Source organism: Antechinus flavipes, chromosome 2 (assembly GCF_016432865.1).
Source record: "Antechinus flavipes isolate AdamAnt ecotype Samford, QLD, Australia chromosome 2, AdamAnt_v2, whole genome shotgun sequence".
NCBI classification, from domain to species: Eukaryota; Metazoa; Chordata; class Mammalia; order Dasyuromorphia; family Dasyuridae; genus Antechinus; species Antechinus flavipes.
In genome coordinates this window covers 332,477,927-332,493,262 of record NC_067399.1, presented here as the reverse complement: position 1 = coordinate 332,493,262, position 15,336 = coordinate 332,477,927, and the positions used below count along the sequence as shown (strand labels likewise).

At 33.1% G+C, this 15,336-nt stretch overlaps 1 protein-coding gene and 1 pseudogene across 1 annotated transcript in view; both read right to left on the bottom strand.

Moving 5' to 3' along the window:
• The window catches only part of SYT16 (synaptotagmin 16), a 209,373-nt gene that overhangs the window by 56,486 nt on the left and 137,551 nt on the right, over window positions 1–15,336 (bottom strand). The window contains exon 4 of the mRNA XM_051977788.1: window positions 4,639–4,851. Coding sequence (XP_051833748.1) covers window positions 4,639–4,851 — 213 coding nt within the window. The remainder of the gene's footprint in view (window positions 1–4,638; window positions 4,852–15,336) is intronic.
• LOC127552281 (RNA-binding protein 8A-like) lies at window positions 9,176–9,810 on the bottom strand (annotated as a pseudogene).

Sequence of the window (15,336 nt, the reverse complement as noted above, 5' to 3'; positions counted from 1 at the left end):
AAAAATAAATCCACATAAATCCTCAGTATTTTTATACATCACCAACAAAATCCAGCAGCAAGAGATACAAAGAGAAATTCCATTTAAAATAACTGTCGATAGTATAAAATATTTGAGAATCTATCTACCAAAGCAAAGTCAGGAACTATATGAGAAAAAGTACAAACACTTTCTACACAAATAAAATCAGATCTAAACAACTGGAAAAATATTAAGTGCTCTTGGATAGGCTGAGTGAATATAATAAAGATGACAATAACTAAACTAATTTATTTATTTAGTGCTATACCAATCAGACTCCTAAGAAACTATTTTAATGACCTAGAAAAAAATAACAATAAAATTCATCTGGAAGAACAAAAGGTAGAGAATTTCAAGGGAATTAATGAAAAAAAAACCAAATGAAGGTGGCTTAGCTGTACCTGATCTAAAACTATATTATAAAGCAACAGTCACCAAAACCATTAGGTATTGGCTAAGAAATAGAATAGTTGATCAGTGGAATAGGTTAGGTTCACAGAACAAAATAGTCAATAACTATAGCAATCAAGTGTTTGACAGACCCAAAGATCCTAACTTTTAGGATAAGAATTCTATTTGACAAAAACTGCTGGGAAAACTGGAAATTAGTATAGCAGAAACTAGGCATAGACCCACACTTAACAATGTACACCAAAATAAGATCAAAATTAGTTCATGATTTAGGCATAAAGGATGAGATTATAAATAAATTAAAAGAACATAGGACAGTTTACGTCTCAGATTTGTGGAGGAGGAAGGAATTTGTGACCAAAGAAGAACTATAGATCATTATTGATCAAAAAATAGAAAATTTTGATTATATCAAGTTAAAAAGCTTTTGTACAAACAAAACTAATGCAAACAAGATTAGAGAGGAAGCAATAAACTGGGAAATCATTTTTATAGCTAAAGGTTCTGATAAAGGCTTCATTTCCAAAATATGTAGAGAATTGACTCTAACTAATAAGAAATCAAGCCATTCTCCAATTGATAAATGGTCAAAGGACATGAACAGACAATTTTCAGATGATGAAATCGAAACTATTTCTACTCATATGAAAGGGTGTTCCAAATTACTATTGATCAGAGAAATGCAAATTAAGACAACTGTGAGATACTGCTACACACCTGTCAGAGTGACTAAGATGACAGGAAAAGATGATGTTGAATGTTGGAGGGGATGTGGGAAAACGGGGACACTGATGCATTGTTGTTGGAGTTGTAAAAAGATCCAGTCATTCTGGAAAGCAATTTGGAACTATGATCAAAAAATTATCAAATTGTGCATACCTTTTGATCCAGCAGTGTTACTACTGGTTATCTATTGGGTTATATCCCAAAGAGATATTAAAGAAAGGAAAGGGACCTGTGTGTGCCAAAATATTTGTGGCAGCCCTTTTTGTAGTGACTAGAAACTGGAAATTGAATGGATGCTCATCAATTGGAGAATGGCTGGGTAAATTGTGGTATATGAATGTTATGGAATATTATTGTTCTGTAGGAAATGACCAGCAGGATGAATACAGAGCGGGTTGGAGAGACTTACATGAACTTACGCTAAGTGAAATGAGCAGAACTAGGAGATCATTATATACTTCAACAACAATACTATATGAGGATCAATTCTGATGGAAGTGATTATCTTCGGCAATGAGAAGATCTAATTCAGTTTCAATTGATCAGTGATGAATAGAACCAGCTACACCCAGAGAAAGAACACTGGAAAATGAATGTGGACAAAATTTTTGTTTTTCTTCCCAGGTTATTTTTCCTTTTCTAAATCCTATGTTTCTTGTTCAACAAAAGAACTGTATAAATATGTACACATATATTGTATTTAAGATATACTTTAACATGTTTAACATGTATGAGACTGCCGATGAGGAGTGGAGGTAAGGAAGAGAAAAGTTGGAACAGAAGTGATTGCAAGGGACAATGTTGAAAAACTACTCATGCATATGTTTTGTCAATAAAAAGCTATAATTTAAAAAAAAAGATATTGCCTGAAATTAGGAATAATATCATTTTTTCATCTTTGTTTCTCCAATTTAACATGGTGACTTGACACATTGGGCCCTTAAATGTTTGTTGTATCACAGGCTCTAATCTATCAGACTCCTCTCTCTTCCAAAGATTAGAGGACCAGGGTGATTTTCCTGGAAAATCAATCAAAAAGAATGCTGGCCTTGATAGAATTATGATTCATTTTAAGAGGTTCATTTCATTCTGGAATGGACAGCTGAGTTTAATGTTCCATGCTGCTGAGATGGACTTAGGAAGAGTAGTCAGAAAATAAAGCAGAAAAATGAAGACGTCTTCCAAAAATCAAAATGCTTGACAATAATATTACTCTGAATGATTAACTGAACAGATTTAAGTAGCAGGATGGCTGGAACTAGATGACCCTGAGTTTCCTTCTAACTTTGACATTCTTTAATTCTGATTTTCATATTTAACTTTTAACTGTTGAAGATTATACTATGAGAAAAAGATCTTTAAAATGCCACAGACAACATTTAGCTCATGATCAATAAAGTAAATTAGTACATCTGACAAAGAAAAAAAAAGAACTCCTTCCCTATTGTTTCTGTTTCTCTGTGTCATATATATGAGTACATTTCTATGCAATTGTACATAGAAAATCTGCAGATATTTATGTAGATGAATTGCACATGTCTGTGTGTGTATGTATGTATGTGGCATCCCAAAAGTTTTAAGAACTGAGACTTTGGGGACACTCTGTATGTGTGCATGTATGTGTATGTATGTACATTTATATGTCAGTAAAAATATGTCACTTTCTTTTGATTTTTTTCAGTGTAAAACTAAGTACAAACTGAGGAAAAAACAAAATAGAAAAGGAAAGACAAACAAAACACTGTCATGTGCACAGTGAAATATCCAGGAAGGTTTCAAAATATGTAATAATAAATTTCCATTTCAAAAAAGCATATATAATAATAACAGAGATTATATATTTATAACTGTCCCATTTTCCCATTTTTTTCTTTGCTTCCTTATAGGTTATTACATATATGTTTTTGTATATATGTTTGCATATATATTCATACCTACACACATACATATATCTGTATATACCGTTATATATACCTACATGCCAACATACATACACACACATATGTATATGCTCATTTTTGCACATAGGTAGACTATGTGGATCTAAAAAATACTGATATAACTGACATATAATGCAGATTTCTCTCTTGAGTTAATCTTTAAATTTAACTTTGAGATTAATGATTATTAGTCCTATTTTTCCTAGTGAATTCTACTTCTGATCCTTGCTTATATTATTTTCTTAAAATCAAAGAATCTCAGGGTTGAAAGAGAAATTAGAAATCATATAGTCCAATTCACCCTGCTATATAACCTGCAGAAGAACACACAATTGTATTGTATTGGCAACTAGTTGCCAATCAGTCATGGAGTCAATCTCACGAGTGGCCCTTGCACTTGCAGCTTGAATGAAATGGGGAGACCCAGTTTCAAAAAAAAAAAAAAGACATTAAGAAAGTTTGAACTCAATCAGAAAAAAGGAGACTTTTAAGAAAATTTATAACTTTTTTTGGTCTAAGATGTGTTAATAAACAAAAAACTCATTTTAACACCAATATTATACTGATTCTATGTGACTATGAATCCTAAAGCACGACAATCCCTAATGAATTAAAATTGCAGATCAACCAAAGGACAAAAGAAAGACATGGAGTTAACATGAATAGACTGGAAAAAAAAAAACATGAATAGACGGAAACATATTACCAGCAATGTCTTACATACAAGGAATATATAGAATAAAAAAAGCCACATAAGAGGTACATTTCAGGAAGAGAAATAGTAGGAAAGGAAGAAATAATTGATAGTGAACTAGTCTATTGTTTTGTTTTTTGTTAATACACCTTAAAAAAGGTATATTTGGTACCTGTATTCTCCCTATTGAAGGAAGAATACTAATAAGATTCCATGGTAAAAAATGTAAATCATTTGCACCATTAGAGACAGGGTTCACATTGATTAGATCTTAGATCCTTTGAAGTATGTTTTAGTGGTTATAGATTTCAAAGTCCTTCACAGCCACATGGCAGCTTTTGGAATAGGACTCCTGGAAGGAACTTAGTGAGGATCCTCCAGCCTTCTCCTTGTTACTACTCTCTCAATACTCACAAATATATAGTAAGTTAGGATTGTCTCGTTAATCCTTTCTCTTTTACTTTTCTAATGAATGTTTAAAGGGATATATTTTTTCTTCCAAGGACTGCTTAATTATATGGCAGAAATGTTGTTATGCTATTTTCTCATTATTTTTGTCATTCTTTTTAGTTTTATTGGACTGTTAAATTCATTTATTTTTAAAGTTATTAGGTCTATATTTTTCTCAATTTGTTTATAATATTAGTTTTTTCTCCAAATATGGATTTTCTCTCTTCTTCTACAAAAGTATATCTCTTCTTTTTTCTCTCTCTTCCTCTGTAACTCTGTTTCTTTAGTTATTTTAATGCAACCTATTTTAAAGCAACTTTATGACTAGTATTATCTCAGAAATTAATATTAGGCTATCCTTTGCTATAAACAAATATAAAATTAATGCAAAAATACCTTCACATTCAGATGCTTCTGTACTATTCTCTTCATGAGCAGATAGTAAGTGATTAAATTTTGTCTTTCTCTCTGAACTTGCTTGCATTCCTTTTTCAGGTACTCCTGAGCGGAAGCTTTGTGAGCGGGATACAGAGATCTCAAATTGCTTGATCATCTCTTCATCACTGTCAGAAGATGTGGATAGCTCTTCATCTTCTCCATAACTGTTAACTGGAAGAAAAGAAGGAAGGAACAAAAAATGTGAGAATCAATAGCTAAGTATTACAACAATCCCTATATACGTATGGATCATTAATCTGATTTGGAAAGTTAGTAGAAGTTTTGAATACACAGATGTTGTATTTGAATGGAATTAGTTTCAACTTTGAAAGCTTTTCTCATACTATTCCTTTTCATGAACTCCAGAAAAATCAAGGTTGGGATCAGTAGGGTATAGATTTAGAACTACAAGAGTACTTGGAGGTCATTCTTTCATTTTACAGATTAGGAAACTGTTGCCCAGAGAGGTAAAATTATTTTCCCAAGGCTATACAGGCAATAATAAGAAAAGCTACAATTTAAAACCAGATCTGTCACAAACCTATCATTCCCTTCTTTCTCATCTCCCTGAAGTTCATTTACTCCTTTCTTTACATGCTGAATTCCCTACTTCCCCATTTTTGTCTGTTAAAATCCTACCCATTCTTTGCAATTCAATTCAACTACAACCTTCTCTATGAAGCCTTCTTAAACGTTCCCATTTGAAAGTTCTCTCTGCCTCTCCCACAGTACACTGTATACATCTCCATTACATAAATGGGTTGTGTATTTGTTGTATATTATATATATATATGTGTGTGTGTGTGTATACATGTATGTATATATATGCATAAATATGCATGTATGTATTATTACACCTCCTAGACAATGCATTTTTTTCAACATCACAAAATATTTTGCACTTTTCATATGTATTAATGTATCAAGGACCTGTAATCTAATTTATAAAGAAATCCTTCCATTGGAGCAGATTTTATCTTATCTTTCATTTAATAGGTAAGTCTTAGAAAGAGACAAGAAGAAACTTGTTATATAGGCTACAAATTTAAGAAGATTTGAACTAAAGTCTTCCTAATTTCAAACCCAGTAGACATAATGTCTCTCTTGGACACAATAGATATTTAATAGTATTTATTATTCATTTATTATTTTACTGATATAATAGTATTCAATAAGTATTTTACTGAATTCACTATATTTCTATTTCTCCATTACCTAGACCACTGTTTTAACTTGAGTAAAAAATAAAGGTCAGTGATTGTTCAATCAACTTGGCTGAATTTCTTTTTTTCATGTATTTGCAAAAGCATGAAATTAAGTTTAAAAAACTTTAAATTCTTGAATTAATCACACATACATGGATTAGTAGATTGCTTGAAAAAGAAAGACCTGAGTTCACAAACACTTAGTACCTACACAATTTTAGGAAAGCCACTTAACTTCAGTTTACCTCATTTTCCTCACCTTAAAAATGTGAATAATAATAGCATCCACCTCATAGGAGAACAATTTATTAAATAATAATAAAACTTTAAAAACTAACCATTTTGAAAGATTTAAGAACTCTGATCAATATAATGACCAAGTATGATTCGAGAGGACTGACAATATATGATAACTACCTCTTAATAGAGAGGCAATGAGCTTAGCTTGGAGAATGAAACATATCTTTTATAAATAGTTAATTCAAGAGTATTTTTGTTGGTTATGAACATTTAGTACAATGAATTTTTTTTTCTTTTTTCCCCTGGAAAGGGGCAAGATAAAAAGAAAATTGATTTGTTCATTTAAAAAACAAATTTAATTTTGTAATAGAAAAATAAACTTTGTCTACTTGTGAAAATATGAAAGACAGAGATGGAGGAGACTTCGGGAGTCATGTCATATCTTATTTTAAAGATGAAGAGATTGAGTTCCAAAGAGATTAAATTGCATCCCTGGGGTTACATTGGTATATTACAGCAGTAAGAAAAATTTTAAAGACAAATAAATTATTACACTTTCAAAAAAATTAAATAAAAGACAGAGTTGGAAAAGACTTCTGGAGTCATTAAGTTATACATTTGTTTTATAGATGGAGAAACTGAAGTTTCATTGAGATTAAATGTCATCCCCATGATTATATAGTGCATGAGATAACTATAGCAAACTCTTATATCCAGCAATATAGACTGTATTTTCTTTTTAGTAGCACCAGTAATAGTAGTAGTAGTAATAACAGCAGCAGCAGCAATAGTAGTGGTAGTGGTAGTAGCAGGAGCAGCAGCAGCAGATATCATTGTCATAGTTATCTTTATAGTAGTAGTAAAAGCTAACATTTATATAATATTTATATAATAATTAAATGCCAGGCACTGTGCAAAGCATTTTGTAATTATTATTTCATTTGATCTTCACAATAACTTTAAGAGTTAGATGCTATTAATAATCTAATTTAAACGTTGAGGGAAAGGAGGCAAATAATGCCCCATAGCTAGTAAATGTCCAAAGCTAGATTTGAATTTAAGTCTTCCTGCCTCTAGACTGGGAGTTCTATCCACTGTACTCACCTAGCTGTCCTAAGTATAATATAAAATAACCATAATCTTTTTATACAGTCACCCTCAGTCTGGCTATTCTACCCCTTCCTCAACCTGAAGCATTTAAATGGTTATAAAAGTCTAATAAATTTCTAAGTAGTGGAATTTCAGATCACCAAAAAGAAAAACACTATGTGGTACATAGCAGAGTAGCTGGGCCCAAATCAGATTAAAATGTATTTAGAAAATGTTTTATTAAATAAATATAAGAGATGTCATGTATTGTCAATTTACGGCTTTCCAAATCAATCTACAGCTCACAGAGATCTCTATTTGAATTTTACACCACTCCTATACAGGATTGAAAGTCATCATCAGAATCCCAAAGATCTAGTTCAATCTCTGGCTCTGACACATATAAGCATCTGTTCTTACACAAGTCTTTTGAACTCCTGGAATCAAAGACAGCTCTCTACAACTATAGGATAGATTAGTCAACTATATGTCAAAGGAATGAGTCTTCATATGACAGAATAAATCAAGGCTTTTACTCAAATTCCAGTACATTCTTTCTGCAGAATACCTCTTATCTTCCAATAAGTAGTCCTGTTGCCAAATTTAAAATAAAAATGATGATGACAATGATGATGATGATGATATGAGTGGAACTAGCATAATATCTTAATATCAGACTGTCTTCTTTTTCTAAAGTCCTCACAAAGTATACTTCTAATAATTCTAGATTTTTTCTAGGAATCCAAGTCAAGTTCACCAACCTATGCTCTTAATAACTTATCTTCTCCCTCTTTTTTTCTCAAAATCATGACAATATTTGTTTGTTTCCAACCTTGAGGATTTTCTTTAAAAATTTTCAAATGTCAAAATTAGCTTTATTATTATACCTGTCATTAAAAACACTAAACTACTCACAATGCTTACTTTTTAAAGTCTTTAAGTTACATAACATATTTTCCAGTTCAGGTACCATGAACATTTAATGTCCTTAACTTAAAGATATTAAGAGAATATTACTCATCAAACTTGAAAAGTATGAATAGCAACAAGATTCACATGAGGCTTCCTGGTAAATGAGTCACAAAAATAATCCTAGGCATTGTTAAGTGCTTCCCTAACCAAATACATATATTTTGTTTAGTGATAACAATATATAAAGTTCCCTATAGTCAGAGCTATAATTAGCAATTTCGTGCCCAGGACAAACAACACAAAATGTATTGAAAAAAAGCCGAATGAAACATACTCTCATATCATCTTTATAATTTATGAGGTAGTCAGTCAGTAATGCACTAAACATGGAATCAGGACTTCAAATTCTGCCTTATGTGACCCTGGGCATTTAGTTCTGTTTTCCCATTTGTAAAATGGGAATAATAATTGCACCTACATTCCATAGTTGCAAAGAGGTTAAAAAGAGAGAATATTTGCAAAGCATCTTTCACTCTAAAAAGTACTATACAAATGCTAGTTAATTGTGATGTGAAGATAATATAAGGGTCAATTGAAATAAATTCAGTTAAACAATCAGAAAAGCTCAGACTCTACTCTCCACTTGGAAAAGAATCCAGCACTAACTTTAGTGGAATGAGATAGAGACACCAAAAACTATGAGATTTTTTTTCTCTCCATTGCTGGGGAGACCATCTTGAGAGGAAATACAACAGGAATGGACTGGAAACCATTCATCTGGAGCTCAACCCCTGAGTCAGGAGAAGGACTTAGTAATGCCTAATTCTATAAATTATTCTTATTATTGGGTGATAAAGACTACCAATGTAGCAATTTTTAAAGTCCTCTTTAAAGAAAGAAAGAAAAGAAAAACTAAACCTTCTTCACAATGGAAAATCAATACTTAAGGAGGTGAGAGAATAAATCAGATTCCCATCCCAGTCTCTTTTCTTGAAGGCTGAATATAGTCAAAATGTTGCTCTGAAGAGAATGATTTCTGAGCAGTGCACTCAGTGACATCTCTGGTCTGGACTCCTTCTCCATCTTTGGTTACCTCTCCTTTTGTCTTTGGATGGTGCTCAAGCTAAATACTAATCCACACTTATTGATTGCCCCATCATATCCTGATCATTGAGTTCCTCCATGGCAACATGAATCTCCTTGTATGATTTATATTCAACTAGTGTATACCTTTTGAGCTACCCTGTGCCTTGATCCAGGTTGAGGAGAATATTCTTGATTTCCCCATATTCCACAAACTTGTCGTGTATGTCTTCTGTCTTCTTTGGTGATCTCCTCATGGATACCATTCACAAAGAGAATGCAATCTTCAACAGAGTTCTGGGGCTCAGGCTCATCTCCATCCTGGTCCACACTGTTAGAGCACTTCTACATTCAGACTGGGACCCCTCCTCTGAGCCAAAGCCACTATCCCTTGTATTACTTGGCCTTCTCCTTCAATTTGTAAACACTCTCATTCCCATCACAAAATCTTTCTCTCTGGCCTCATGAAGGTCTAGCACATCTGCCAGTTCTTGGACTCTTTCAAAAAGTCTAATAAAAGCATCATCTCAAACTTGTGTACTCTCTAAGTGAATGTGTCCTGGAACAAAGCTGCAATTGCTCCCATCACAGCACTGTCCATGGTGCCGAAGTTTTAGTCAAATCTCCATTGTAGAAAAATGCTTACTTAATTATAGAATTATTTAATATTAGGCTATAAAGAGCTTCAACTCTACTTTATAAATAAACAGGGAAGGAAAGGCTAAGGTAAATTAAGTGATGTATTAAAAGTCATCCTGAAAATTAATGGCAGACATGGAGTTCGTAGCTTTCTTTTTTTGGTAATGGATTCTTTGGCAATTTGTTGAAAGTTATAGACTACTGCTCACAATAATGTTTTTAAATTAAAAATATAAGATTACATTGGAAACATTGAAATGCATTTGCTAAAATAAATCCTCAATTAAGAATCCATGGATTAAAACAAGTGTCTTGGTTTCCAATCTATTACACCTTTCTCTATTTGGAGCCAGTAGACCCAAGCATGAATCTTAGCTTGTTTTTTTTTTTTTAAATCTATATGATCTTGGGTAAATCACTTACCCTCTTTGGCCTTCAGGAAGGGAGAGAATCTGAAACTTAAAGTTTTTGTTGTTATTATTTTAGCAATAGCTTTTTGTTTTCAAAGTACATGTTTTTGGTTTTTGTTTTTGTTTTCAACATTCACCTTCGCAAAACCTTGTGTTCAAATTTTTTATCCCTCATTTCCTCCAACCCCTCCCCTAGATAGCAAGGGATCAAATATATGTTAAACATGTGCAATTCTTCTATACATATTTCCACAATTATCATGTTGCATATGAAAAGTCAGATCAAAAAGGGGAAGAAATGAGAAATAAAACAAAAATCAAGCAAACAACAAAAAAGTTGAAAATACTATGTTGTGATCTACATTCAGCCTCCATTGTCCTATTTCTGGATGTGGATGGCTCTCTTCATCACAAGTCTATTGGAATTGGCTTGACTTATCTCACTGTTGAAGAGTCATCTCCATCAGAACTGATGACTGAATATTCTTTTTGTTGCTGTATACAATGTTCTCTTGGTTCTACTCAAATAACTTAGCATCATTGCATGCAAGTCTCTCCAGGCATTTCTGAAATCATCTTGCTGATCATTTCTTACAGAACAATAATATTCCATAACACTCATAACCATAACTTAGTACTCAACTATTCTCCATTTGATGGGCACCCATTCAGTTTCTAATTCCTTGACACTACAAAAAGGGCTGCTACAAACATTTTTGCATATGTTGGTCCTTTTCCCTTTTATATGATCTTTTTGGGATACAGACCCAAAACAGATACTATTGGTTGAGAGCACATATCACAGTTTGATAGCTCTTTGCTTCGATAAATTCACAACTCCACCAGCAATATATTAGTGTCCCAGTTTTTCCACATCCTTCCAACATTTGTCATTACCTTTGGAACTTAAAGTTTTAAAAACAAATGCAAAAAAAGTTTTACATGTAACTGGTAAAAATAAAAACATTAATTTTTTAATTTAAAAAATAAAATAAAAACACGGCTAGACTTGCATGAAATAATGAAGAACAAAACAAGAAACAAGACATTGTATACAGTAACATCATTGTTTTAAGAACAACTTTGGGTGACTAAGTCATTTTGACTAATATATATATATATATATACACATATTTGCTTTTAATGATAGGCATCTTTAGAGTGGGAGTGAGAGAAGAGAAAAAAGAAAAACAAAAAGATATGTAATATCTTTATTATATATTTTTTGAAATGTTATGTATTTAAAATAGCAAGCTGTACACAATAAACTTGCAGTTTCATATACAGTCATCATTTTTTCTATTCTAAAATGTTATGGAAATGCTTATTTTATTTCTTAAGTTCAGAATAAGAGAATTTTTTAAAAGCCATGCAAATTGTGAGCATTGCTATAAAAAAGGAAGACTTGAACTGATCCTGCTTCATAATTCACTACTTTGGCAATATCTTTTTGAATTTGGTTTTGTAGACTTCTGGGAAAAGAAACTTAGAAAACAAGAACCTATCTTTTATGATATGCCAGTAGTACAATTCACAGGAGCAAGTTTTGTCTGATATTTACATGCCAAGATCCTTTTCCTTTCCATTAGCTCTCTGAAATAATGGGACAGCAGGATAATAGCCCCTGAAAATCAGGAGATGGTACCAGCCCCGACCTACTTTTTGCTCAGTTAAAGGAAGAATGTATAGAAAGAGAAGTCTGATCCCCACAATTGTAAGCCATACTATCAGTGTTCATTTATATTGTTAATTTTCCAGTCAGTTTTCCTTCCACTCTTTATGTTGCCATGTGTAATTATAACAAAGAAGATTGGATAATTGACAAATTCTTTTCTACTGTGATTAATATTTGTCCAAGTAAACATTTGGGGAATGGCTTGGGATGCTTTATAGCAGGGGCTTTTAATCTTTGTTTTTGTGTTATTGACCCTTTTTCAGTCTGGTAAAACATAGAAACTATACCAGTAAAATGTTTTTGAATGTGCAAAATAAAATACATAAGATTATAAAGGAAATCAATATATAGAAATCCATATTAAAATATTTTAAACAGTTATTTGAATCCCAGGTTAAGAACTTCTTCCAAAAATAAGACACACATTCACAGTTTAGCATAAGCTAAATCCTTTGGCATAGGAAAAATCCTTTGGCATTGGAAAAATCGCTTTGGATTTTTCAGAATGCAAGCAAAACATACTGTGATCATATTCTTTTCTAGGAAAGCACAAGTTTTCAATAAGCCAGAAAATTTAAACAAAAACCCTCACTTTAAATACATATTGCTAGATCAGATAAAGAAGATCTTTGAGGCACATGTAAGCAGAATCCCTACAAGATCAGTCTTCCATGGGGTGTTCATATACCAGAGAAATGAAGCTGTGCTCATATTGATGGGATCAATTGTCCAATCATCACTTATGAGATACCAGTCCTGTGTGTGTGTGTGTGTGTGTGTGTGTGTGTGTGTGTATGTGAGGAGTAAGGGAAAATGATTCAGGATTACAAAACTGAGAAATAGAGCTCTAGGTGCTAAGGACAAGTGTGTGTGTGTGTGTGTGTGTGTGTGTGTGTGTGAGTGTGTGTGCATACGCGTGAGTGCACATTCATGTGCCTGTATATGCTGTTGGCTTTTACTACTCAATTGCTCCAATGTGAGATTTAAAAATACTCTCTAGCTGTTGGTATAGTCTTAAGTGCACTAATACCACAGGGAACTTTTGGTAAGTAAATAGCCAAAATAATGAAAATTCCCTTAAAAGCTATGAGGCAGCAAACAACATTAAAAAAGCAATAGAAGCTACAACAAAGTTACTATGACATGTGAGGATCAAAATATTAAAATCTCTGCTAAGATTCTTCAAGTGAATTATAAAAGTATGAAATTATATCTATCTTCAAAGTAAATAAAATGACCAATTTAAAACTCTGGCCCTTGGCTGTTGAAAAGCCTTTTAGTCTTGGCATGTCAAAAAAAAAAGATACTTTTAGTAGCTAGTTGGTCATTCATTCAATAAGTAAATATCATTTACTTAATCACTTAATTATATGTGCCAGACATGATGCTAAGCACTTGGGAGAGAGGGGGAGCAAAAACATAGTTCAAGAAGACCATATTCTAAAGGGGAAAATTGCATGTATATTAACTAAGTAGAAAGTTAAGTGGAAAGTAATCTTAGAGGGGATGCATTAGTAGATGGGGAGACAAGGAAAAGCCTTTCACAGAAAGTAGGATTTAAGCTGATTCTTGAAAGAATACAGAAATAGAAGCCTATTTTCATTATTGGTAACTACTTTTAAACTAAAGTAATTTTTAAAAAGCATAGACAGAATTTTAGTTATAATCGCACCAATAGGACATCCAACTGTCAGACATCATTTAAAACTGTAAGGGTATGTCTGGTTTTTTATAATACTCTACCATTGGGGTAATATTCTTGCCAGTCATGAAACACTGCAACATTTGCAGAGTTAAAAGTGAATGTTCCTGGGGCAGCTAGGTGGTGTAGTGGATAGAGCACCAGTTCTGAAGTCAGAAGGACCAGAGTTCAAATCTGGCCTCAGACACTTAACATTTTCTAGCTATGTGACCTAGGCAAGTCACTTCATCCAAATTGCCTCAGGAAAAAAAAAAGAATGTTCCTCAGAGAGTAATGTAGAAGCATAAAGAAGATATAGGTTAAAACAAGCTCATTACATTTTAAACAAGTATGAAGAAAGTCTAGATAATCAAAGATCCCAATGCGAGGAGTTAGGTGCTATTATTATCTTCATTTTGCATCTGGGGTCATCTCTATGTCTTGCCACTGGGCTCAGATGATTCTGGAGGACAGAGTGAGACTTATGACTTTGCCCAGCCCTGCCTATGTCCAATTCACTTGCTAGTCAAGACATCACCCTTCTAATATCACTGGATGAACAATCTGTGTGTAGTAGTAGCTGTCTTACTGGGGATAGCTCCAATTGGACAATGTTTCTACTTCTTTACTTTTTTCCTTTATTCCTTCCTTTCTTTCTTTCCTCCCTCCTTCCTCCTCACATCCCATCAGTTCATGAATAACCTCTTTAGGAAAGATTTTTTTTTTCTAGATACATCAAGAGAGAGCCCAGCCCACATTGATAACCTTATTAATTTCTGTCTCGCACAGTGTGCTATAGTACTTTGTATACAGAGGAGATTAATACATGTTTGTTGAACAAAAGTGAATTCTCATTTAATACTTCTTTCAAGGCAACATATTTATTAAAGTACTTGGAGAAAGGAAGGTAATTTTTTTGAAATTTTCTCTTTCTACTTCTGAGAGAGAGAGAGAGAGAGAGAGAGAGAGAGAGAGAGAGAGAGAGAGAGAGAGAGAGAGAGAGAGAAAGACAGAGAGAGAGAACACATAAAGGGGAAGGAGAGAGACAGAGACAGAAAGAGAAAGAAGGGAGGAGGAAGAGCCTTTAACAAAATTATCAATGTGACTTAAGTTTTAGTTCCCACTCCACCCACATAGGAGCAATTAGGTGAAATCAGGTATTGCTCATATCTTATAAATGGGAAGTAGAGACACAAAAGGGTGGGTGCTCAAGCAGTACAGCTGGTAAGAAGTACAAGCAGAAACAGGATAGAGGTTGTCTTCATTTCAATGAAGAATAGCAGTGAATCCCCTAAGCAGCAGTTTTTTTTCTGAAAACTAACAGTAACTGAACCATAGAGTCTTAGTCGAGGAAGGAACAGGGAATTAAAAATAAAGTAAAAGTCTATACTGGGTTCCAGAAAGAAACTGTAACCATGGGACTAAAGCTACAAGTCAATTGTTCTTAAAACATAGAATTTCAGGTGTAGAGGAGACAACGGACTGGAAGAGACCATAAAGGTAATTTTGCCATCCGATTCCTGTATAGGAAATCCCCTCTACAACATAACAGAGTTCATCTAGCTCTTTGAAAGTGAGAATTATTTCCATAGTCCAAGGTGATAAATGGATAGATCACCAGTCCTGCAGAAAGATTTGAGTTCAAAACTAGCCTTAGATAGTTACTAACTCTGGCAACCTCGGCAAGTAAGTTAACCTCTGTTTGTCCCAGGGTCCTTACTA